Source organism: Culicoides brevitarsis, chromosome 2 (assembly GCF_036172545.1).
Source record: "Culicoides brevitarsis isolate CSIRO-B50_1 chromosome 2, AGI_CSIRO_Cbre_v1, whole genome shotgun sequence".
Taxonomy (NCBI): Eukaryota; Metazoa; Arthropoda; class Insecta; order Diptera; family Ceratopogonidae; genus Culicoides; species Culicoides brevitarsis.
Window position 1 is genome coordinate 13,823,205 of NC_087086.1, and position 27,025 is coordinate 13,850,229.

The 27,025-nt window shown below is 27.5% G+C and overlaps 1 protein-coding gene across 1 annotated transcript; it reads right to left on the reverse strand.

Annotated features, from left to right (window-relative positions):
* Positions 1–341: 341 nt before the first annotated feature.
* LOC134829363 (collagen alpha-1(IV) chain) lies at positions 342–26,867 on the reverse strand. The gene is made up of 21 exons (XM_063842413.1): positions 26,503–26,867; positions 12,657–12,741; positions 12,499–12,596; positions 12,396–12,440; positions 12,230–12,336; positions 11,081–11,320; positions 10,198–11,012; positions 9,684–9,935; positions 8,805–9,144; positions 8,535–8,746; positions 7,736–8,172; positions 7,210–7,300; positions 4,984–5,117; positions 4,211–4,255; positions 3,947–4,142; positions 3,713–3,883; positions 3,508–3,651; positions 3,073–3,443; positions 2,767–3,012; positions 1,710–1,915; positions 342–1,644 (listed from the first exon to the last, which is right to left on the reverse strand). The coding sequence occupies exons 1-21, from the start codon at positions 26,629–26,631 to the stop codon at positions 609–611; spliced, it is 5,400 nt and encodes a 1,799-aa protein (XP_063698483.1). The 5' UTR covers positions 26,632–26,867; the 3' UTR covers positions 342–608.
* Between the last annotated feature and the right edge of the window lie 158 nt (positions 26,868–27,025).

Here is a 27,025-nt window from a genome sequence, read left to right on the forward strand (position 1 = left end):
AAGCTCCTCAAGAAATTTTTAAAAACATTAAAAAAAAATTTTAAAAAAATGAAAATTTTTGAAAATTTTTAAAAATATTTAATTAAAAATGTTTAATAGGTACTATAAAAAAATAATTAAAAAATTAATTTTATTAATTAAAATTTTTAAAAAAATTATTAAAAAAAACTTGTTTTAAATTATTTGATTCAATGAAAAGTCCTTTGAAAGCTGTCCTAAACAAGCTTTCCTGAAAAAAACGAAATTTATTGCATACATCTCGGATAAAGGAAAAAAAATCAAAAATTTTGTTCTCAATGGAATTTATTTGAAAGATCCTTAGAATCGTTACATTCAGTTATATTATTTTATTAATTATACAATTTGTTGGCAGTTTGGAAATATTTAGAGTTTACAATTAATATAAAATATATATTATCATTTTATTTCTATATCGATCGAAGACTTATTAAGAAGCACTTTAAATTAACTGGTTTTTGGCATTTTTCTATGACTTTCGCTTGAACACCTATTTTTTTTATTACATATCTCGAATGAAGACGATAAATGGCACATCTAATGATTAAATCTTAAAAATTACAAAGAAGGAAAGTTTTTTTTTCTAAATTTTATCCCGTTCGGCGATAATTGGGGTTTCGCCAGTAATCCGGTTGCCAGTTATTTTGTGGCGGATATTGTGGGCGACGTGGCGGCGAAACGACAGACGTTCTTCTTCTGAATTCCGACGCTGCGGGGAACCCGTTGCCATTTGACGGACGATCCACGGCAATTTTGCGACAAACCACACAACGACTAACTTTGCTCGTTTGATCGGCCTTGAGAGTTTTCTGTTGCGGCATCGAGAATTGCGCATTTTCGTCAATTGTTGTCAACCAGAACGACGTCATCGTGTCGTAATAATTGCATTTGCCGTCGCCGTGACACTCGACCATCGGTTGTGCGCGGAATTCCTCGAGACACGACCCGGGCGAGATGAGATCTTGTCCGGCGCCGCCAGCATTGTCGCTCGTGTGCATCAAATAGCTGTATCCGTGCCACATTTCGCCCCATCCACGCGGACATTCGGGAATATTCATCTCCTGACTGTGAATGGCGATGAGACGTGTTCTGGTTTCGCAAACGGCGCATCGCGAAATGTACTTTTCGATTTCGCGTTCACGGAAGGGTGCCATTGACATCGGCATCGGTTCGTCTGTGGACAACCACAAGCTGTCGTCGTTGCTTTGCGCATAGTTGCAAATGTTGTTGACGTCGCACACGAGGAACGGCATTGTCGTGAAACGTTGCAAGCATGAACCAGCTTTGCCGAGATCTTGTCCGACAGTCATACTGCTGCCGATCGTGCTTGCCAGCGAGTATCCAGTCCACAAAAGATGCGTATTATCGGGACATTGGGGAATTTCGATGGTTTGCGAGTGACGTGTGAAGACAAATCCACGACTTCTGGCAGCTGGCGGAGGCGGTGCTGGATCTCCGGGTAAACCAGGTTCGCCGGGAAGTCCTTCTAAACCTGTTAAACCACGAGCTCCGGGCATTCCGCGTTCTCCTTTGAAGCCAACTTCGCCGTAAAAACCTTCGGGACCGATGTCGCCGCGAACACCTTTGAAACCGCGACGTCCTGTGATTCCGGGTCTGCCTTGCAAACTGAAAAAAATTAACGAAAATTAAGATAAAAGAAAATTTTGTTAATTTTTAATGAAATTTCTTACCCAACATCACCTTCTTCGCCTTTGATACCTTTGGGGCCATCAAAACCTGGCAAACCGATGCCTGGATAGCGAATTGGATAGGGATCTCCACGCTCTCCCTTTCTTCCTCGGATGCCAACACGCCCGTGTAAGCCATCAACTCCGGGTTCTCCGTGTTCTCCCTTCAATCCGTACAATCCAGGAAGACCTCGGGGACCTGGGAAGCCCTAAAAATTCAAAATTAATTAGAAAATTTCATTTTTTAATAATTTTCATTTGTGATATATCGCAAAATCTAAATTGGGAAACATATAGAAAAAGTCAGTATTGAAATTTTTTCAGTTTTGAAGACATGAAAACTTGAATATCGAATTTTAAAAATTGTGAGAATATTCATTTTGAGTTGTTTAGGGAATTTTTCGTTTTTAAGAAATTGATAAAAATAAATATAAAAAAAATTAAATTTAAAAAAAAAAATAAAAATATTTTAAAATAAAAAATCAAAATAAATTTAAAAAATAATTTAAGGTATTCGTCAATTTTATTTATTTTTTTTTATTAAAAATATACGAAAACTGATTTCAATTCATGTAAAATTATTAATTTAATTTTAATTATTTAAATTAATTTTAAAATAATTATTTATAATTAATTTTTTGAAATAATTTAATTATAAATAGAGTTTTTGGCTATTATCAAAAAAATAAATAAATATATAATTTTTATCTAAATAAATAAAACTTGAAAGAATTTTTTTAAGTTTTTTTTTTTAAATTTTTTTTTTTAAATTTTGAATTAAAAAATAATCTCTTTCAAAAATTTGATTTAAATGTTAAAAAATTTACTCAAAACCTTGAAAAAATTTTTTTATTTTATTTTTTTTTTTTTGTAGAAAATGACGTAAAAAAATTATTTAAATTTTTATTTATTTTGATTTCGTAAATAATTTTTTTTACTTGACAAACGTCTACAAAATTTTTCGATCAATGCAGATTTTTTTGATTTCTTGAATTTTTTTCATTTTTAATTCAATATTATGCGATTTATCCTAAAAACCTTTTAAAAGAAATAAACTTACTTTATCTCCAATGAATCCTGGCATTCCATCACGCCCATCAAGTCCCGGCAATCCACGATCGCCATGTTCTCCTTTCGGTCCACGGAAAGAAACTCCAATATTTCCTCGAGGTCCTTTTGGTCCAAAATCACCTGGAGCTCCCGGCAATCCTGGAAGTCCATTTAATCCGTGCAAACCACGAGGTCCCGTAACTCCGTGATCTCCTGGCAAACCTTTGATTCCATCGAATGTTTCTCCGGGAAGACCCTTCAAAAAAAAAAATTCAAAATTAATTTATTTTTTCATGAAATTTCAATTTTTTCTTACAGGCAATCCAGGCAAACCATCATCTCCGTAATCGCCGGGAGCACCTTTTGGTCCTGGAGCTCCAGCACGACCTGGAATTCCATCCCATCCGGGATTTCCTGGTTCTCCGGGTTGTGCGAATTCAGCACGATCGCCTCTCAATCCGCGCAAACCGCGATTTCCCATGACTCCTTTACGTCCTGTTGGGCCCGTAGTACCATCTTCTCCCGCAAATCCAACGTCTCCGCGTTCTCCCTTTCTTCCGGGGAAACCACGTCTTCCAGGTAAGCCTTCTCTACCTTTTGGACCTTGCATTCCTTGATATCCAGGCACGCCGGGTTCTCCTTTGGCAGCAAATCCGCGAGAAGCGAATCCCATTGGACCTTGTGAACCTAAAAAAGATAAAAATTTTCTTTAAAAAAATTTTTTTTCATTAAATTTTTGTATTTTTTTTACCTTTGTCTCCTTCAGGTCCTTGTCTTCCGGGTAAACCAACTAATCCAGGCTCTCCGTAATCTCCTTTTAAGCCACTTCTTCCGGGCCATCCTTCGTCTCCGGGCTCTCCTGTGTCTCCGATTTCTCCCCATGGACCCATTTCGCCTGAAATTTAATAAAATTTTTGATTTTTTTTTTAAATTTTTTTAACAATTTTAATGTTTACCTTTGATTCCCATCAATCCGGGACGTCCATCTCTTCCTTTAATTCCGTTAAATCCATTTTGTCCGGGCTCTCCACGCAATCCTTGAGGTCCAACGTAACCAACATCTCCTCGTTCGCCTTTGAATCCGCGTCTTCCGTAGAATCCGTTTCTTCCGTGATCTCCCTTGGGACCTAAAATTCAAAAAATTTTCATAAAATTACTTTTTTTCTTCAATAAAATCATGAAAAAATCACCTTTAAGACCAACTTCGCCATCAATGATTAAACCATCATCGCCACGTTCTCCCTTTAAACCTGGAAGACCGTCACGACCTGGAGCGCCAACTAATCCGGGATATCCAGGCGTGCCTTCTTCTCCCTTATCGCCGCTGAATGAGCGATCTCCTTTAGGTCCTTGTAAGCCAGGAAGTCCATAATCGCCACGTAAGCCCTAAAAAGTAGTGAATTTATTTATTAAAAAATTAAATTTAATTATTTTAGCTTGAAAATTAAACTTACCTTCAATCCTGGAAGTCCATTTCTTCCGAAATCGCCAGGAGCACCCTAATGAATGGATGAAAAATTATTTAAATTATTAATATTATTAAATTAAGTCGAAATAATAATTGAAAATGCTTTAAATTCCCTCACGACACATTTTTTGCTGTAGAAATGAAAATCTTCACGAACAAAAATCATTAAAATTTTTAAAATTTTAGCAAAATGAAATTTGAATTAAAATTTGTCAATTTTTTTTTTAATTTTTAAATTTAGCACTTTTAGATTATTAAGGTTAAAAATTGATGGAAATTCAAAATTATTAATGATTTTTCATAATTTTACTAAATTTGATACAAAAAATTAAAATTAAAAAATTTTCCAAAAAAATAAAAAAAAACTTTAGAAAATTTTTGAATTTTTTTCTGAAGCTTAGCTTTAGTTTTATAAAAAGTTTAAAAAATTATAAAAAAAAATTTCAAAATTGAAAATTCGTTAAAATTCAGCAAAAAATTTTACATTATTTCTCCTTCGTGTTTTTTAAGAGTTTCAAAAAATTAAAGATGAAGTTCTGGAATACAATTTAGGATAGTTCTTGCTATTTTCGACCATTTTCGAAAATTTTTGTTATAATTTTTAATATTTTATGACACCTTTTGTACAATTTTAACACTCAAAAGCTTGAAAATGGTCAAAAAAATTTCATGAAGGAAGAAAAAGTGTAACTTTCTTGAAAAATCTATGAAATCGAAAACATTTTCAATCATTCAATTGTCCTTATTTTTGTCACATACCTTATCTCCAGGTAATCCTTTGAGTCCATAAGCACCCATACCGCCTCGTCTTCCGCTTATACCTTGATTTCCTGTGTCTCCGATATCACCACGAAGCCCTTGTTCTCCTTCAACGCCGGGATAGCCGTCGCGACCTGAATAAAAAATGAAATTATTGAGAAGTGTTAGACCAAAAATATATTTCGACGAAAAATATATTTATATTAATAAAATATAAAGGTCAAAAATTTTGTCAACACCTCGTTTATTTCTATAAAATAAATTAATAGGTTGACCAAAAAAAAATTTTTTATATTAAAACATCTAAAATAATTATTTTTGTATAAAAAAAAAAATTAAAAAAAAATAAATAATTTTTATTTCTAAAAAAATATTTTAAAATTTTTAATATTTTTTAAAAATTATTTTAGAAATTTGTAAAATTTTTTTTTTTTAATTTTGTATTTTTATATTATTTTAATTTAAAAAATTATTTTTTTAAATTTTTTTGAATGAAAATTAAATATAAAAGTTAAAAACTAAATAAGGAGGCAAAATTAAAAATAAATAAATTTTATGAAGAAAAATTCGTGAAAAATTTTTTTATATTTTTTTTTAGAAAAATTAAGTTTTTTTTAAATTAAATTAAATTCTTAACTTGGAAATTCCTCTCAATATTTTTTTTTAATTTTTAAAAAATATTTAAATTTAATTTTTTGATGAGCAAATAGTTTTTTTTTCTAAGTTAAAAAAATTGTTCGAAAAATATTTTTTTTAACTTTTAAATATTAAATAACTTAAATAAATAAATAAAATAAAAATATTGGGACACCCTATTTCACCAAAAAATTGATTTTTCGTATCAAAAAGGTCACAAAAAGACAAGAAAGGCAACATATGTTTCACCGAATTCAACGAAATCGTCACACTTCTCATAATATAAAACTCATGGAAATTTCCCCAAAAATCACAGTTTTCAATCATGGATCGCTCAATAAACATCTTAACAAAAACCCTCTCAGTCCTCGGATTTCCCTTGTTTCCCGTGTCGCGTTTCTCCTACTTTGGAGCCATTTTCCGTCGCCTCATCTTAGTCGGAAGTGAATTTATCGTCATGAACATGTTCATATGGGACGTCATGTTCAACCCGACTCTCACGCTGGGCGACCAACTTTTCCTCCTGAACAACGCGATAATTTTCTTCGCAATTTTGTGGCAAGTCGCAACAATTATCCGGAACCGAGACGTGATTGTACGAATTTTCACGGATTTTGAGACGTTTTTTGACAAATTTAGGGGAAACCAAGTTCGCAAATACGGAGATCCGTTATTTGAAAGGTGTTCGAAGATTTTATACAACATCAGTCGGTTTCAGTTGTACTCGGCAATTGCGAATTTAATTGGATTGACAGGCACTCCGTTGATTAAAAGGGAACATTATGTCTTTCCCATAGGATTTTCACTCGTGGCTGATGAAAAATTTAATTATTTTTGCAATTATTTGATTCAAGCGCTCGGCGGCGGGTTCATCAACATCTTTTTTGGATTTTTTTCGTTGATTTTCATCATTTTTACAGTCAGAATTTTGTATGAACTGAAGTTAGTTGCGAAGTTATGTAGCACAGTTGGCGATTCAGAGTCCGAGAGTAGCGAAAAATTGTTGAATTTGATCATCGACATGCATTGGAATGCCTTGAAGTTCATTAAAAATTAATTTTTCATCGAAATTTTGAGTAAAAAATTAATTTTTTTCATTTAAATTTCAGTGTCGTGCGACAAATCAACGAAATTTTCAGCAGTTCAATCCTCATATGGGAAGCTTTAACGACGGGAGCTGCTCTGATGTTCTTCATTTTAAGTTTATTAGATCCCGGAAGATTAGCCTCCTTCTTTTTGGCATGTGCAATTGCGATCGCTCAGTATTTTTTTGTGTCACTCCTCAGTGAATTGGTTAAAAATGCCTTGATCGACGTCGGAGATAAAATTTATTCGTCACGATGGTACATGCTGACGAATGAAAATCGTAAAAAAGTCGTGATGATTATCATGATGGCTCAACGTTCGAAAACTTTGACCGTTGGAGGGTTTTCTGATGCAAGTTTGGGACGATTTACAGACGTGAGATGAGAAATTTTTATATTTTTAGTGAAATTTTTGCAAAAAAAATCGTTTCAGACTTGTAAAATTGTGTACCGAATTTGTTTGGCTGTCAAATTTGTTATTGAAAATAACGCTTAAAATACTTGCCTGGCAATCCGGGGAATCCTGTGTCTCCGATGTCGCCGGGGAAGCCTGTGAAACCAACTTCTCCTTCATCTCCACGCATGCCTTTGACACCCTGAAAGAGAAAAAAAATAATTGCTTATTTAATTTAATTCGATAAAAAATTTTAAACAAATTTAAAATGTAATTTAAAAAAGTAAAATAATTAAAAAAAAAATATTAAAATCTTATGAAAAAATTTAATTTTTTTTAAATATTAATTTTAAAAAATTTGAATTTAGTAATTAAAAATATTGAAATTTAATTTTTCATAAAATTTATTTAACTTTTTTTATTTATTTTTTTTTTAATTATTTTTTTAAATTAAATTTTTCAATTTTAAAAATTTTTATAATTTTAGTTTAGTTTATTTTTAAAAATTTAAAAAAAATAATTAATTAATTAAAATTATTTAAATTTAGTCAAATTTCTTTAAAATATTTTAAAAAATATGTAACAAAAAGTTCAAAATAATTTTAAAACATAAACAAATTTTTCAAAAATTACTTACAGTCGGTCCACTGTATCCCGTTTCTCCAGGTTGTCCTTTTTGCCCGTACGGAGCTGGAGCGCCATCCAAACCAGGAGGTCCCATTTCGCCAGGATCTCCATAAATGATGTCTCCGCGCATACCTTTGTTGCCTCGCATACCTTCTCGCCCATAAGGTCCAATATTTCCCTTTTCTCCCTTGGCGCCACGCAAGCCAGGAGCTCCACGTAATCCAGGATATCCGGGATAACCTTTGTCTCCAGGTTCTCCGTATTCGCCGCCATCACCATCGGGACCCATATCGCCATACAACAAATCTTGCCCAGGCTCTCCGCGTTCTCCTTTCAAGCCATCGAGACCATCGATGCCAGGCGCTCCGTCAATTCCATCTTCTCCGGGAGCTCCCATTGGACCAACATCTCCGGGGAATCCAGGTAAGCCTTTGACGCCGGGAATTCCTGAAGAAATTAAAGAAAAAAAATTAATTTAAAAATATAAAAATTTATTTTATAAAAAATCTCTAATAAAAAAATTATTCATGGCAAATATGTAAAAAAAATTCCAATGAAAAAAAAAATTTTTTTATCTTTTTTTGAAAATTAAGAAAGATTAAAATTTTTCTTTTTATGATTTTTCGATTTAACAATTGAGAAAAGTAAGAAGTTAAAAAATGATCTTTGAAAAAATTAAATTTTAAAAAATTGGTCAAAAATTATAAAATTTGATATTTTTCTTAAAAATTTCTTTAAAAAAAAAATAATGAGCATTTTGCAATATTTTTTGACCTAATTTTTTTCAATTTTTTAAATATTGTATTTACCTGGAATTTCAGGTCCTGGCAATCCAGGTCTTCCTCGAGGTCCATTAAATCCGCCATCTCCGCGAATTCCTTTACGTCCCGTTGGTCCGTATTCGCCTCGATCTCCGGGTTCTCCCTTGACTCCCATATCTCCCTTTTGCATGACAATTGGATCCGCAGCATCTCCGGGAGGTCCTTGAATACCATCTTCTCCTGGATCTCCGCGTTCTCCCCTAAAAACAATTTTTTCAATAAAATTTTCTTAAAAATTTAAAATAAAAAAAATCTTACTTTAATCCTGGCAATCCAGATTCTCCGCGATAATAGAGTTTGTAACGGGGATCAGCAGGAGCTCCGGGACGTCCATCTTTGCCTTCGTATCCGTCAGTTCCGTTTTTGCCGGGAAGTCCGGGGAAACCATCGTCTCCTTGCCATCCCTTTGCTCCGCGTTCTCCTTTCAAACCGGGATATCCAATTCTTCCGCGATCGCCAGGAAGTCCTGTTAATCCTGGATATCCGGCATCTCCTTCATCTCCGGGCTCAGCTTCGACTTTTTCACCAACGTAGATGACTTTTCCTTCACGACCTCGAGGACCCATAACACCAGCGTTGCCATCGCTTCCGGGAGTTCCTGTGATGAAAATTTTGTAAGTTAATTATTTTTTAAAGGTTTTGAATGATTTTTGATTTTTCACATTGAATTAAACAATTTTTTTCATTTCACATATAAGAAAAAAATCTAAGTTATAAATACTAAATTTAAATTTTTTTTTTTAAATTAAGTTAAAATTATTTTTTATTAAAAAAAATTAAAATTTTAGAAAAATTTTTAATTTAAAAAATCATTTAAATAAAAAATTTATTTTTTTTCTAAAAAATTTAAAAAAATATATATAATTTAAAAATTTTTATAATTTTTTAAAAATATGAATTTTATTTAATTTTTTTAAAACTTTATTTTGATCAGGATAATATTTTTAAAAAATTTCGCTCAAATTTAAAAAAAAAATTCTCAAAAGTTGAAATTTTTTTTTAAATTTTCAATTGAAAAAAATTTTTTAATAGAAATTTTACATTTCAAAAGAAAAATAAATTAAATGCATATATTTATTGAAAATTGTTTAAAAATTTATAAAATTTTTTCTTAATTTACTTCTTTTAAAAACTTACCAGGTACTCCGGGAAATCCGATCATTCCTTGTTTTCCAGGCAAACCTTTTGCTCCGGGAAGTCCTCGACGACCTGGAGGTCCTCTTATTCCGGGAACTCCTGGAAGCCCAATATTTCCGTAATCTCCTTTCTCTCCGGGAAGACCATTGGGACAATATCCGCAGTCATCACCACGAGGTCCTTTGTCTCCTTTTTCTCCTGGCCATCCGTTTCTTCCATCTAAACCACGTTCTCCCTTTCTTCCGGGCAAACCTGATGTTCAGGAAAAAAAAAATTAAAAAATATTTTTGGATCTCGAGATTTTTACTATTTTTTGATGATATTCTATGAGCATTTTTTTTATTAAAAATATTTTTTTAAATAATATTTTTTTTTTAATTTTTTAAAATATTTTACAAAAAAAATTAAGTTAAAAAATAATTGTTCATTAAAAAAATGATTAAATTTTATCAAAAATTAGTCAAAAAAGGAAACTTTAAATTTTTAATCGAAAAATTTATTAAAATTTCTTTACCTTGAGGTCCTGGAGGTCCCGTAATATTAAAACCAATTCCGGGAAGACCTTTTTCTCCGGGATAACCTCGCTCTCCGCGTTCTCCTGCATATCCTGGAAAACCTGGAAGTCCATCTTTGCCTGGTTCTCCCTTCAATCCAACGATACTGACTCCTGGAAGTCCCACAGCTCCTTTTTTCCCAACAGGCCCGGGCATTCCTTGCAATCCAATGGGACCCGGAGGACCTGATTCGCCTTCATCTCCAACTTGACCGCGCTCCGAACTTCCTTTCGGGCCTGGCAAACCATCAAATCCAGGATCTCCGTTCAATCCGGGCAATCCAAGAAGCCCACGACGTCCCGTTTCTCCGGGAATTCCTGCTTCGCCACGCAAACCAGGTTCTCCCAAACGACCTTGAGGTCCTTGAGGACCCACAGTGACTTGATCGAGTGTTGGATCGTACACGCCAGGAGCTCCAACAACACCTTGAACGCCAGGCAAACCAATATTTCCATCTTCTCCCGGTTCGCCTTTCAATCCGTGCAAACCGTCTTGTCCCGCATATCCCGGAGCTCCTTTTGATCCCTTTTCGCCGGCAACTCCGCTTGGTCCGGGTTTTCCGACTTTTCCACGATCACCGAGAGCGCCTTCGTCTCCCTTCATGCCTTTTGTTCCAACTCTGCCGTCTCTTCCGGGCAATCCGTGCATTCCAGCGTCGCCAGTTTGTCCTTTGAAACCTTTCGGGCCCATGTCGCCGCGAGGTCCTCGTTGAACGACACCTTTTGGTTGGATCAAATATTTTATTCCTGCTTCGCCTTTTTCTCCCTTGGCGCCACTAAAAAAAATATTTTTTTCAAATTTAAACCAAAAAATTTAAAAAATTATTTTTAAAAAAATACTCACTGACAATCTCTTGGTCCAGGTTCTCCCTGAAAACCTTGTTCTCCTTTTGGCCCGGGATATCCATCGAATCCACTTTCGCCCATTTCTCCTTTGGGTCCCATCAATCCGCGATATCCAGGTTGCCCGTGTAATCCAGGTCTTCCATCGTCACCGCGAACACCTTTTGTTCCTTTGGAGTTTGTGCCGCCTTCTCCAGCATCGCCGGGAGCTCCGCGGAAACCAACTTCTCCCGGAGGTCCTCTAAAAAATACAAAAAGTTAATAAAAAAATTATTTTAGAACGATTAAAAAAAATTTAATTTGAAATTTTATTTTAAAAAAAATTGTTGAAATTAAAATTTAAAGTGAAAATTTTTAATTGTATGATAAAAATGTTAAAAATGTTAATAAAAAAAAATATTATTTTAATAAAATAAAATAATTTAATTAAATCAATTGAAAATTAATTTTAAAATTTAAAAAAAAATAATTTAAAAATTTATTATAAATTAAAAATAAAATAAAAAATTAATCAAAAAAGGGACAAATAATTTTTTTCAACTAATTTTAAATAAAAAAAAAAATAAAAAATAAAAATAATAAAATAAATAAAAATGAAAATATTTAAAAAAAAATAAAATTAAAATTTTTAAAAAAAATAAAAAAAATAATAATAATTTAACAGTTTTTTAATTTTCAAAAAAAAAAAAAATATTAATTTTATTTTAATTAAAAATGAAATAATTTAATGAAATCAATTAAGATTTAATTTAAAAATAAAAAAAAAATTAAAAAATTTATAATTAAATAAAAAATCTTAAAATAAAAGAAAAGATAAATTAAAAAAGGGCAAAAAAATTTTTTTTCAACTAATTTTTACCAAAAAAGAAAAAAAATATCAAAAATAAAATATTTAAATAAATAAATTAATAATCAAATTGAAATTAAATATTAAAATATAAAATAATATTTATAATTAATTCAATAAATTATTATTTTAATTTAATTTAGTAAATTATTTATTTAAATCATATTTCAATAGTTTTTTTTAACATTTCATTAAAAAACTAAAAAAAATAGAAAAAATACTTGAGTTGTACCTACTAAGACAAAAGCAAAAATTTTTTTTATAAAATTTTTTTCTGAAAATTATTAAAATTCTCATTTTTACCTAACTCCTGGTCCTCCAGGATATCCAGGACGTCCCATTTGCCCATCAGTTCCGTTACAACCATCTAATCCACGTGGTCCTCGAGGGCCTTCTTCTCCTGGCAATCCCTTTATTGACAAATTTTCATTGAAATTCTACTAAATTTTGAATTTTTTTCAATACTTACAGGAATTCCAGGCACACCAGGATATCCAGGTTCTCCTGAATCTCCCTAAAAAATTAAACAAAATAAGAAAAACCTCCAATTTTCATAGAGAAAAAACACTTACTCGATATCCCTTATCACCCTGCGATCCATATTCACCGAATTCTCCGACAATGCCGGGACGACCTGGAGGTCCATCGTATCCCGTATCTCCCGGAGGTCCTAAAATTCAAACAAAAAAAATAAAAAAAATGATTTTAATAATATTTTCTTAAAATTTACCTTCAGGTCCCGGAAATCCAATAGGTCCTTGATGCCCGAGTTTTCCTTTTAAACCCTTACAATCACATAATGTCGTGTTACAAGTCTGAAAAAAAAGGTAATTTTTATCAATTTTTGTTCAAATAATTTTTTTTAAATTTTTTTTTAGACAAAAAATGACATCAGACTTGTAAATTGTCACAAAAGTACATCAAAAACTAACAACAGGCGCTTAATTAATTCAAAAAATGATAATTTTTAAAAATTCTACACAAAAAAATTACAAGAGACACGCGATTCTTTCATTGATTTACTGGTAAAAAATTTATTTAGGCAATTTAATGACGAAAAATTCGCTTTTAAGTCAAAAATTGATCAACAAATCATCAAAAATACGCTTAAATCGTTCAAAAAATTAAAAATTACAAAAAATCGCATTCCGCCGAAGCGCATTTCTTACATAATAAAATAATTGCAATGATCATAACTGCAAAAGTTGGATAAAAAACATTAATTTATTCCGGCAAATATGTCTTGCACACGCATTTTGATGTGAATGATGAATTAATGAGCGTGCGTTTTGTCTCTACGAGCTTAATGAAAGAGCGAGACATGATAAATAAATATGAATGAACAAGTCCAGAAGAACATAAGAAGCAATTAAAACATAAATTTACTTGCGAGACTGAATAAACATCGACTAGAGTGTCCATTTTCGTGCATTTTCGTCAAAAAAATGCATTTTGAGCGGCAAAAAATGCACCAGACTCGTTCTGTGTGTCAAATTTATGCTGCCAGCTATAGACTATACGCTGATTTATTCGCATCAATACGCAGAACAATAGCCACAATCGTCTCTAAGACCACTTAAGTTAATAAAATAAAGAACGACGATATAAAAAAAAAGTTGCCGAAAACCAGTTTTTCAGTCAAAATATTTAATTTTTTTGTTGTATAAATTCAGGACAATGGTCAAACATGCACCGCTTGTACATTGACTCCTCGTTCTTTGTTCTTTTTTTGGTAAGAAATTAACTTTAAAAGGCAGCGAACACATGATTTGGTCACATGGCAACATTTTTGTTGATAACTAAGGCGAGAGTGATGCTTCCTATATTTGGATTTGGGGCTGTCATAAAAGGAAAAAGCCACATTTTAATCGAAATTTTTGAAGAAATTGCAACCTTGACCTACAAAATGACTTAAAACGACATAAAATGACGAAAAAGACACAAATAATGACAAATTTTGCTCTAATTTGAGAGAAAATTTGATAAATATAGTCATTATTTGTGCTGTTTCGAAATTGCAACGCGATGCGATGCACATGTTTACATCTCGTCTGGTTCTTTACAAAATTTCATCTCTTTATTTTCACACACAATTAACAAAAACATTTTTCTTTGTAGGTTTCGGAGTCGTGCGTTGAAAGAAAATACGGAAAAATCACACATGTTGCTTGGTTCGATAATTAAAATAAATAAATAAACGAGGATGATGAAATCTGCCGCGAAACGATGTGAGATGCGGTGTAAAAAGAGCATAAAAATGAAAATGCATCGGAAACATGTGTGAAGTTTGATGGACGGAAAAGTACGGAAAATGTCGACTTTTAACCTATTTTTGAGAAAAATGTTAAAATTTGAATATGAGACAATTGATTGTTAACAGATTAGATTGTGTCACTTTTGACAAGTACTTGTTACTGAAGTTCAAGAGATCGTTTAGTTTTTGTTCTTGTTCACAGCTAGAGTGACAAATTTGTTGTAATAATGTATTTTTGATGATAGATTTTTTTTTAGCGAAAATTAGTTTTAGACAAAAAAATTCTAAATTTATTTAAATTAGAAATAATTTATTATTTTATTTAATTTTGATTTTTATTTAATTGTAAAAAAATAATTTATGATTCTAATTAGGTTAATTTAATTTTTTAGTTTCAATTTTTATTATTTTTTCAATCAAAAATGATGAAAAAAAACGATCAAATATACAATACAAGAAAAAAATTAAAATTTCAGTTAATATTTTAGAAAAAGTTTTAAAATTACCGTAATGTAGATAATTCTTATGGACAAAAATAATCCTTTCTATTGACAAAAAAAAGGTTTTAAAATTCGTTCTATTAACATTTTTACGTAAAAATTTTGAATTTTTAACGAAATTTTTCAATATTTTTAACAAAATTTTTGAGAATGAATTATTTTAATGAATTCATATTAATTTATTTTTTTTTTATTTTATGAAAAATAATTTAAAAATTTTTTAAATAATTGCTAAAAAAAATCTCAAAAAAATGGAAAAATATTGTTCTATTAACTTCAAAATTGATGTTCCATTACCATTTTTTGAATTTATAACGGATTTTTTTTTTCCATAAGAACTATCTACATTTCGGTAATTATTTATTGCTGCTGAATTGGAGAATTAAAATTTAAGAAGACAATACAACCAATAGAACCGATACAACGATTTTAAAAAATGCTCTTTTTAATCAAAAATTTGTCAAAATTTTTAACTAAAATTGCAAAGAAAAATTCAAAAATCCAATCCAAATCAAGCAAAAAATTAAAAAAAAAAATTACCGATTTTTGTTGTATTTTTATAATTTTTTAAGAAAATTTTTCAATTTTTAATAGTTTTTGTATTGAAAATCGTATTTCGACATTATATTTTCTTAAAAAAGCAAACATTTTCATGAAAATTATTGATTTTTTTCAAAAAAAATTTTGACACTTATTTTTATGATATTCATTTTTTACAATTTTTATTTTCAATTTTAATTAAAATGTTTTTGAATCAATTCTTAATACACAAATATAAATATAAATATAAAAAACTCAAAAGAACAAAAAAATTGAATAACGATCAAAAATTTTGTTTAAAAATTTGGCATTTTGTATGAAAAACAGTATTTCAAAATTTTTTATTTTTTTTGCCCGCCCCATTTTTATTTCAAAAATTTTGGACAAAACTATTGAGTTTCATTTGGAGCGGCCTAAGTAGGAAAATTAAAATTTAAGAAGACGATACAACCAATAAGAAGCGCTTCTAAAAAAGGCTTTTTTTTAATTAAAAATTTGTCAAAAAAGCCTCAATAACTCTAAAATTTATTTCAATTTATCCAAATTAAGCAAATTTTGAAGTTAGAAATTATAAAATTAAAAAAAAAATACTTTTTAGATCGAAATTTTTTCGAAAAGTCAATTTTTAATTGTTAATTTTAATAGAAAATTAAGAGGGATGTTTATAAAGATTATCATTTTTTTTAGAAATTGAATATTTTTGACTCAATATGTGAAAAAAATAATAAAAATTATCCCATACCTAAACATGATTTGATCAAAAATTTGTATATTTTTAAAAAATTTTTGTTCAAAACTGTTCTAAAAAAATAAAAATTTATCATAAAAAATCAAAAACAAAAAATTTTTTTTTAAAATAAAAAAATATTTATAAAAAAACACAAATATACAAATTTTTTTATGAGAATTTTTCAAAATCAAAATAATTGGGAAGGAGGACATCCAATTCATTTTCGATAGTTGCAAGTTAAAAAATTTCACAACTATTAAGTTTTATACCAAAAGTATTTAATATGATAGAGTTTAAAAAATTTTTCATAAAAAAATAGTTTTTTTGATGACAATGTCTTTAACAAATATCAAATTTTAAGAACATCTCAAAATTTTTCATATAAAATTCATTTTTTCTCAATATTTTATGAAATTTGTGAAAACTTACGGAATATAGGATTCTGAAAAATAGTTTTTGGTCCATTTTTACTTAAAAATTTGAAGCTCGAACTTTGATAGAGTATAAGTTTTGCTATGTCTTTTTCCAATATTTAAGTCCAAAATACTTGAAGGTAAATTTACACAGAATCTACTATATTCAATTAAATATTTTAAAAAAAATATAAATTTTAATCCAATATCAATTTCACTTCTCATCTTCCGGAATCATTAAAACCATAAAATGTTTGTTTGTCTACTTCCATCATTCTGTCTCTCGCATCTCCGCATCATAAATTTAATTAAAAAGTCCCCGTTCCGTCTAGTTCTAGGTCTAGCATTTCTTTTCATATTTTCTGCATTAACGTCTAGCAGATTCTCCGTGAAAAAAAATATTCAAATTCAATGTTAACATGACATAATATTATAAATAGGATCACGTGTGGACAATTGCCAAGATCATCGTTAAAAGCAACAAAAACAACAACTTTTGATCTTCATATATTGCAACTAATACTCGTCAACGATCATCATCATCATCGTCTCATTCATAAACACATCCAGAAACTTTTTTTTTCGATTTTTTGGCTTGATCCCATTTGAAAATTTATTTTATCTGAAGAAAAATCTCAGACAGACCAAAATTTGCAAATGAAATTTTATTTTTACGAGAGAAACGTTCGACGGAGAGAATGTGAAACAAACAGATGTGCTCAAAATGTGTGACAATTTTAATTTATTTTATTTATTTTTGCTTCTGTGTAACGTTAACAGCACTACGGGATGCGCAGAAAAAGACACTTTTGTTTATTTTTCGCTTCTTAAAAATAATAAAAGTGCATCATTAATAATATGGAAATGTCCCACAGACAGACGTACATGTGTCTTGTATCAAGTTCTGTTCAAAAAAAAAAGTTCTCGAAGAATGCATCGTAGTCAAAAAACATTGTTTTGAAGAAAAAAAAATCCCGACATTTATAGATTTATATTTAAAACAAAAAAAAGTGAAAGAACTTGAAGAAGGGAAAGATGGCTGGGTTAAAAATAGACAAACATTAATTCATTAAAACGACATAAAATCGTGGCATCTCGGCAAACGCAGAGAAAATTAGTGATACAATTAGGCCAGATGATGTTCGACATGAATTTCAGGCGGCTTCATTGTAAAACTCTCGATACGGATCTGGCGACAGTTTCATTTAATTTTTCCTCGCGGCGCAAAAAAAAAAGAAAATCCACGAGACGAGACATTTTGTCGTTCAACAATGATGCAATCTGATAATGATCATGAAAATTGTGCATATTACAAGTCGGAGTGTAGGATGATGATTTTAACATAAATCGTACATGCGAGTGTGGGATGACACAGATTAACAACAATAATATTTAGAACTTTGAAAGTGTTTCAGAAAAATGTGTCAGAATGCACTTGTTTTGATATGTTTCAATTAGTTTACGAGGTTTTAAACGCATTTTTGTGAAAAAATGGCATGAGGAGTACGGAAATGTGAAGTGAGGAGTAGCAAAATGTGAAAAATTGTTTTAAAAAGCTCAGTTTTTGAGTAAAAATTTATGAATTCTCAATAAAATGACTAAAAATTCATAAAAATTTAATTTAAAAAATTTTTGAGTAATGAGGAGTAGAAAAATGTGGAAACTTGAGGAGTACGAAAATGAGAAACTCGCAAAAAATTATGTAACTTCAAAATACTTAATTAAAAATATATAAAAAAAATGATTTTAAAATGTAAAAATAAATAATTTTAAAAAGCTTGGTTTTGAATAAAAATTCTTGAATATTTAATAAAATAAATTAAAATTAAGAAGAAAATTAAAATTCTTTGAGGAGTTTGAAAATGTTAAAGTCTTTGTATCTTGAGGAGTAAAAAAATGAGAAACTTAACAAAAATTAATGAAATTTAATAAAATAAAAAATAATTTATAAATTCATTAATTGAAATTATATCAATGACAATTTTCTTAAAATTATTTATTAATTAAATTTTATAATTTTCTCATTTTCTTACTCCTCAAACTGTTATTTTTTTCATTTTCATGCTTAAGATGTTTTAAAAAATTCTTCTTAGTAAATTTCTTCTTAATTTTTAGTCATTTTAATAAATATTCAAGAATTTTGAGTCAAGAATTCAAATCGATTAATGTAAAACTTACTCATAATTTGCAAGTTTTGCATTAAATTGATTTTAATAATTTTCATAGATATTTTTTTGAGGTGTACAGAATTGTGAAATGAGGCTTAAAATTTAAAAAAAATTAAATAGAAAATTTTAAATTGAATTTTTTCATGCAAATTTAATAAAACGACTGCTTTGAGTTCATAAGATAAATTTTGAGGCATCAAAAGTACAAAAAATTAATTTTTTTCATATTTTGAGGAGTAAGAAAATGAAAAACTTGAAAAAAAACGTAAAAAAATTAATTTAATTTTCAGTAAATTTCCGAAACCTCAAAATTAATCACCCTCATCCGTTTTGATGATAAGAAACTGCCAAAATTCATTCATAAATTCACAATTTGATAAGTTTTTTTTTGCCCTTATCACGTACTTTCCGCAATTTATGTCGAAATTTTCTGTTTCTAAGAGCATTGTGACCTACAAACACCGAAAAAAAAACAAGCGACAATCATATTTCCTTCTTCTCTCCACTATTTTATCATGCAAATAAATGTATTTATAGCACACAACATTGTAAAAAATTAAAAAAAAATTGTAATAAAATTTATCAGAAATATGTGCTACATTTTTGTGACAAACTGGTTGACTTGATAAGAAAAATGCTAATATGATGTAATTCTCTATTTCCGATGGTCCGTGCAGCGACACAGCGAATATCATCAATGTTTGAACTACTAAATGGCAATTCAAAGGCACAAAACATAAACCACTCATGCGGTAATTAATTCAATTCTCTAAATATTTATTCTACAGTGCTGCCTTTTTCCGGTGAGTTTATTTAGATTTTACATGAAAAAAAGTTGTTTTTCAATTATTTTGTACGAAAAATTAGTTGTTTGGATTATTTTTCATTTACACTTTTAGTAAATAATGCGGAGAGAAGCAAACAAAAATTTTTAGTATTTTTTTTTTTTTTTTTTTTTTTTTGATGAAAAAAGAGGTGAAACATGTGTTTAGGCAATTTTGTGGCCACATTTTTTTTAATGTTATTATAAACATTATTCACAAATTTTTTTTTATGATTTTATGAGATGAACTTTTACAGCGCATGAAAGAGTTGATCGTAAAATTTCCTTCAACACTAATTATATTTGGTGAAAATTAAATAAATTTAGGTTTATATGTCAGTTTTTATGCGATTTTTATTTTTTTATGAGATTTTTTAAAAATTATGATAAATAATTTTTTTTTCAAAAATTTATATTTCATTAAGAAAATTTATAATTTTTGTTTTTAATATTTTTTTTTTAAATTCAATTTTATTTTTTATAAAGATTTCTTTATAAATTAATAATTTTAAATAAAAAAATGAATTAAATTAAATATATTATTTTATTTTAAATTTTTTTTTTAATTTTAAATAAATTTTGAAGTGTAAAAAATATTTAATTTTAGGAAAATTAAAATTTTTTTTGTTTGACCAAAAAATTATAATTCATAAAAAAAATTAATTGGAATATTTACCTATTATTTTTATTTTATAATTAATTTATTTAAATAATAAAACAAAATTATTTTTATTGTAAAATAAAATTAATTTATTGCAAAAAATATTTTTTTTATTTTTACTTTTGAAAATATGTAAAAATTTTAGTAAATAATTAATTTAATTTATTTTTTAATTAATTAAACTAATTTACAAAAAAGATTAATGAATAAAAAAAATAAATTAAATAATATTTAGAATTTTCTTCTTCAATAAAATAATAGTTTTAAAAATGAATTAAATTAAATTAATTTAAAAATAAAAAAAAATTTTTTTAATTCCTTAGGAAAATTAAAAAAAATTTTTTTGACCAAAAAATTAATATTCATAAAAAAAATTAATTAAATTATTTTTTTTTAAATTAAATTAATTAATTTTAAAAAAAATATATTTTGTTTTTACTTTTAAAAATATTTAATAATATTAAATGATAATTAATTTATATTTTTTTCATAAATTCGATTTTAATATTTTTTTTTAAATATTTTTTGTAACAAAAAAAATTAATAGAAAATAATAATTTTTTTTTATAAAAATTGTTAAAATTTTATCATTTGATCTACTAATAGTCTCAAAAAAAGAAAAAAAAATCCGAAAAATGTCTCTTCTTAACATTTGACGCATTCATTGAACCCCAACTCTTTGATAAATATCAGAAATTCCTGATGTTGATGATTTCCTGTTCTAAATATTTCAAACTTACTACAAATTACGAGTGTTTATAATGTGTGTGTTACATAGAACGATCGAAACAAAAACATGTGTTTCATCTGGAAATGAAATAATGTGTTATTTTTAACACCTTCGAATGCATTCACGTCGAAATTCGAACCAATTTTCCATTTTTTTAGGGTTCATCCGACGAAAGAGTTCACTTGAACCATAATTTACTGTTAGTTATCGGCTCTTGACAAGCAAAAACAAACATAACTAATGCACGTCGTCGAAATCAATAGAAAATTGCATGTGAAAGAGAAGAAACCCGAAGAATGAAATGATTTATTATTGCTGCACAAAGAGAGTTGAACCCACTCTCGTTATTTCAAAACATTGATAATGTACTCTAGTTTTGTTCGTTTTCGAGCAAATAAAACATTTTGCGACATTAAATGACGTTACAAGCGAATTTTTGACTCGACTTCGAGCGAACAAGTTTATTAAAGCACAAAAAACGTGCAAAGTTTCTTCGTTTGAAGTCAGCAGATTCTTTTATTTTATTTTATATTTTTGTCTTTGAAGAATTTATTTTTTTTTTATTTATTTTTAAACGTCTCAATTGCATCGCGGCCATTGTTCAGAAGAAGAAAGTCGTCAAATTTCATGAATTACTTGTAATTTTATTTTTTATTTGAAAATTTATTTTATTTTTCTGTCTAAGCAGATGGAATTTTTAATCAAAGCTCGATTTATTCGAGTTCAGAGTTATCGTCGAACACTTGAGGCACACACCGCCTCCTCATAAAAGCCGGATGCCAACACAGAATTACGCATCATTATTTGCACAATTATTTTTTTTTACTATTTTTTGATAAGAAAACGTCGGAAGCGTTTTTTTTTATTTTATTTTTTTCTAAAAAAAAATATTTTTTTTAATTTTTTTTCTAATTATTAAATTATTATTTTTCATTAAAAAATATATTAAATGAAAAATTATTTAAATTTTTTTTAATTAATTTAAAATTTTTTTCAAATTAATTAATCAATTATTTTTTGAATTTTTTCCAATTTTTTTTTAAAGATTTATTTTTTTATGAAAAATTATTTAAGATTTTTTTTTCTTAATTTCTTAACTTTTTATTATAATTTTTTTAATTAAATAAAAAAATTTTTTTAATTTTTTTAAAAAATAATAAAAACTAATTATTTTATAAATTTTTTTCTAATTATTATTTTTTCTGGAATTTTTCAAAAATTATTTCGTAGAATTTTCCCATAATTTCCAAGAACAAACATAAAATTCAATTACTTCCTGATCTGTAAATGGCAATTTCTCTCCGTTCGCTCGTCACAATCAAATCATTTCATATCAACGCCGACAATCTGTTTTATTTCTAAGTAACAATTTTATTTATTGACACATTTCAATGAACGGCATACACTATTTATTTGTTATTAATTACACACATATTACACAAGAGAGTGACTCATAGATACAGAAATTGATTAATTTTTGCAACACTTGCAAAATCTTAATCTATATTTACAAAATAAAAAAGCAAAAAAAAAAACGGAGCAACAAAGTTTATAGAAGTAGTTTATTGTTTTGATTGGAACAAATCATTTTATGATTGATCTCATAAATATCAATGAGATGCAATGAACTTAAAGTGATATCGCGTGTGTGTGATCTCAAAGTGTCGTAATTGGAAGGCGCATGTGTTTGAGCAAGGATTTTTAATTTTATCAAAGTTTTAGAAAAATAACAAAACAAAATAATAAAAAACTTTTTATAAAGATGTTCTTTTAAAATTATATATTTAAAAAAAATAAATTAAATAATTTTTTTTTATTTTTTTTCTCTCATTAGTTTTACAATTTTTACATTGTATTTTTTCATTAAAAATTTAAATTTTTTTTACAAAATATTATTTTTTTTTTTAATTTGAATTAAAGAATTTAAATTTTTATTTAATTTAAATTACAATTTTCCTAATTTTTCCAAAAATTTACATTAATGGAATAATTGATTTTTCTAATTTTTACCTTCAAAACACACGAAAAATTCAAAAAATTTAAATATTTTTGTTAATTTTGCAATTTTTTAAAATTTTAGACTTATTTTACAAAAAAAAATTCAATAATGGAATTTGCCAAAAAATTTTAAATTTTTTAAAATTTTTTTAAAAAATTTTTTGTTTCCAAAATTGTGAAAAATTTTAAAAGATTTAATGTATTTTTTAAAACAAAATGAAAATTAAAACTCACTAAAATAGTGAAAAAGATGGAAAAATCATTAAAATCATTAACCACCTCCTTACTTTTTAAGGTTCAAAATAATGTGAAACATTTTTTGAAATTGTACTTGCCTAATTTAAATTAAATTCTCCTATTTTACCTTAATTAATTAATAAACAATTAATCAATAATTGTACTTAAATTTCTTAATATTTGTACCAACTTTTTTTAAAATTTTAAAAAAAAATTATTTAATAAATTAATTCAAATAATTTTTCCTTTTTAAAGGAAATAATTCAAAAAAAAAATCCAAAATCTTTTATTCTGCAAGCTCTTTAGATTTTTTTTATCTCAAAAACATCAAAATTAATTTAAGATTAATTTTTTTTATTCAAATTTTTATAAGATGATCAGATGAAGTTACAAAATAACTTAAATGACACACATTCTTATCAAATTTCACAGTTTTTATATTAATAAAATAAAAGAGAAAGAAATTCAAATCAAAATTAAAATAAATAAAAAATAAAATAATTAAAAAATTATGAATTGTTGAAATTTTGTAAAAAAAATTAAAAATTTTAAATTAATTTTTTAAAAAACTCTCTTTTTAGATTTTCAAACAATTTTTTTCAATATTTTAAAAGTAAGAAAATTTCTAAAAATATTTCTTACGAAAATTTATTTTTTGTCTAAAATTAAAATTTCAAACATCACGAAATTACAACAGCAGCTTTTAAAATTGTTCCGCATTTAAATCTTGTTTATCAAAACCTTGATTTCATGACAGCATTACGCGCAATTACACTGATAAACGTCAATAACTCGCTCTGTTTTAATGTAAATTGTTGTAAATTGTAATAATAAACATAAATAAACAAAAAATTATATCATTCCAACATTTAAACACCATTTAACGGGCATTTAATTAACGAAACTCTTCAACTTATGTTCAACACGTGTTTCTTTTGATTAGTGAATTCTTTTAAACCACAAAAAAAAAGAATTTTCCTCACCAAAAATTAAAATGAACAACATTGTCGTCTCTTCATTCAGTCAAAAAAAATTGAAAAAAAAAATTCATCAATCTGGCCGCTAAATGAAATAAATGCGAGGAGGACTCAAATAAGTGCGATTCTTGATTAAATGTAATGAAACGCGCAATTATACAATCAAAACCTGAACATTGTTCGCATCTAGTTGCGATATGATGTCATGATGCAATATAGAACGAACAGCGAAAAAAAAATACTTTTTCATCATTTCATGAATGAAATTCGAAACGCAAACATTTTGCGAAAAAAAAATTTTTTTTTCATTAATTTTTGTGGTGTAGGAACCAAGCGACGTGCATGTATGTAGAATTCTTGGAAATTTGTGGTTAAATGCTGATAAGAGCGATTTTATAATAATTTTTTTGTATGTGTCGAAAGTCTATGAACTTAATCGCACTTTGTGTTGAAAAAAAAAATTGTCAAAAAATTAAAATTAAATGTCCTTCAATAATTTTTTGTTGTGAAAAATATTTTTTTTTAATCAAAATCCACCTACTAACACAAAAATAACGCGCTGATAAAATTCAAAACAGGCAAAAATTGGGTCTCGGCGAGTTCTTGCGCGAGTTCTCTTATCAAATTGCCACCTTTCAATGACCTCCCAATTTTTTTTCTCTGTTTCTCGCTCGCTTTTTTCGTGCAAGTGTGTGTGAAAGGAAGCAGTCTTGATAATTCTGGTAGAAGTTTTGCCGCGAACGATTAAAATTATTATAAAACGACGAGAAGAACAGAAAAAACAGACTAAGAAACAAAGTCTATCAACGGAACAGATTATATATTAAATTACAAATCGTCGTTTTGTTTCTAAAAATACACAATCTTTGAAGTGGGTTTCTTGTGTGAGTTCGCTTTACATTCTCTCACATAAATTTTATGATCGTTTTATTGATTCCGCATTTTTTTTTCGACCATGTTTACAAGAAAAACTACAAAAAAAAGCTCGAAAATGCAAACATTTCGTTCTGATTGATGTTTGGCAAGCTGTGGAAGTGCAAGTGTGAATGTTTCACGTCGTCAGCTGCTCACATCATCAATTTTTCAATTTACACATGGAATTCCGTTTTAATGATCTATTAAAGATAATAACATGGTAGGCACACGCTTGTTAATTGAAACAACTTATTTGCACTTGTTTTCATTATTACAAAGTACTTTTTCATTATTTCTTGCTTTTCTTTAAAAAAAACTTTTTTTTTTCTTGTAAAAATATTTTTTTAATTTTTTTGTAAATAAAAATGACTTTTCTCTAAGAGGAACAAACAAATATATCAAAAACAATGAAAATAGAGCGCATTTCTATTAAAATAATGATGATAATAATAAAATTTTTGTTTTGTCAATTGAATGCCTTGCTCGTATTCATGTACGAACTGGAGTGCGGATATAATAATATTAAAATAAATGACTTTCGTATTAACGTCAATATTTGCGAAAAATGCGATTCTTTACTCTTTTTCTCGACGTAATTGATTAAAATGTGTCTTGCCGTTTAATTGACATTAAAATAGTTTTAAATGAAAAAAAAATTTTTTTAAAATTTTTTTTTTTAAATATTTTTAAATGTATTTATTTTTATTTTTTTCAAATTTATAAATTAATTTTTTTCTTGATTAAAAAATAAAATTATGTAAATTTTTTTTTGTAATTATTTTTTTTCTAATTTTTTCAATTTTTTTTTAATAAATATTTTATTTCACTTTTAAAATTTAAATTTAATTTTTTTTTAATTGAAATATTTATAAATTAATTTTTTCTTGATTAAAAAATAAAAATATGTAAATTTAGTTTTTAATAATTTTTTTAAAAATTTTTTCAATTTTTTTTTAATAAATATTTTATTTCACTTTTAAAATTTAACTTTAAATATTTGTGAATTTAAATATTTAATTAATTTTAAAAAAATTAAATTGCAATATTTTTATGTTAAATTTGGTATTATTAAATTAAATTAATATAATTTAATTAATTAAAAAATATTAATTAATTATTTTAAAAAAATTAAATTAAAAACTGAGTTTGTATTAATTTTTTTTTAATTTTAAAAATATTTAATTATAAAAAATCTACAAGTGAAAAAAATAAATATTTAATTTTTTTTCTTTGAATATTTCAAATTTTATTTGAAAATAAATAAAAAGTAAAATTTGGCTTTGAAGTTATTATTTTTTTTATAATTATATTTTCGCATTAAAAAATTCTGATACTTTTTTGAATCTTTTTCCTTATAAGAATAATTTAAAAATTCAATATTTCATGAATTTTTTAAAAATTTGATTTTTTTCACATTTTTACATAATTTATTATCAACGTACCACATTTTACATTGATAACCTTTAATTTCAAAAGGTTCCTCTTTTTTCGCTCAAAACGATGAGCAAATCATCGCCACTCACGGCAATTAATTCCGCATGCCGAATTTTTGATGTACAGAAGACTTCAACGGTGGCATACAAGAGATTTTTTTTTTCATTTTTTTTAACTAAAAAAAAAATTTACTCACCGCTGCTTGAGCAAAATCCAAATCGAGCAGGAAAAAATGTAAAATAAGTAAAGAATATAAAAAATTTGTTGTGCTAAAGTAGGAGGAGATGTTCCGCAGACCCCTTTTTGGGTCTGGGTTTTTGCTCATTTTTGTGTTCCTTTTTTTTATTTAAATTATTTTAAACTAATTTTTTTCAAATGTTTCATTTAATCCGTCGATTTTTCGATTTTTTTTTAATTTATCAATTTTTTCAATTATTTTTTTCGTATTTTTTTACGTCTTGTATTATCAAAAAATTTTATTTCATTTCAAATTTATTTTTTTCTTTGAATTTTTTCTTGTGTTGGGACCTTCGTCGAACGCTCCCGCAACACACAACACACTCGACGACGATCAAGACGGTACTAATTCGTCAAACGTTCGCTCCTCATACTCAATCTCCTCCGATTGCCGCCGTCCGTACCGCACCACGTCGCGCGCCCATACACGCTGTACGGCAGCTACCGTAGCCCCGCATTCGTCTCGCCATCATATGGGCCAA

Excerpts from the sequence above, each read along its gene's own strand:
- LOC134829363 (XM_063842413.1), bottom strand. The coding sequence starts at position 26,631 with ATGAGCAAAAACCCAGACCCAAAAAGGGGTCTGCGGAACATCTCCTCC. Across the intron at positions 7,301-7,735 it reads CGGGATACAGTGGACCGACT|GGTGTCAAAGGCATGCGTGG; the intron begins GTAAGTAATTTT and ends TTTCTCTTTCAG. Across the intron at positions 3,884-3,946 it reads TGGCGAAGTTGGTCTTAAAG|GTCCCAAGGGAGATCACGGA; the intron begins GTGATTTTTTCA and ends TTTGAATTTTAG.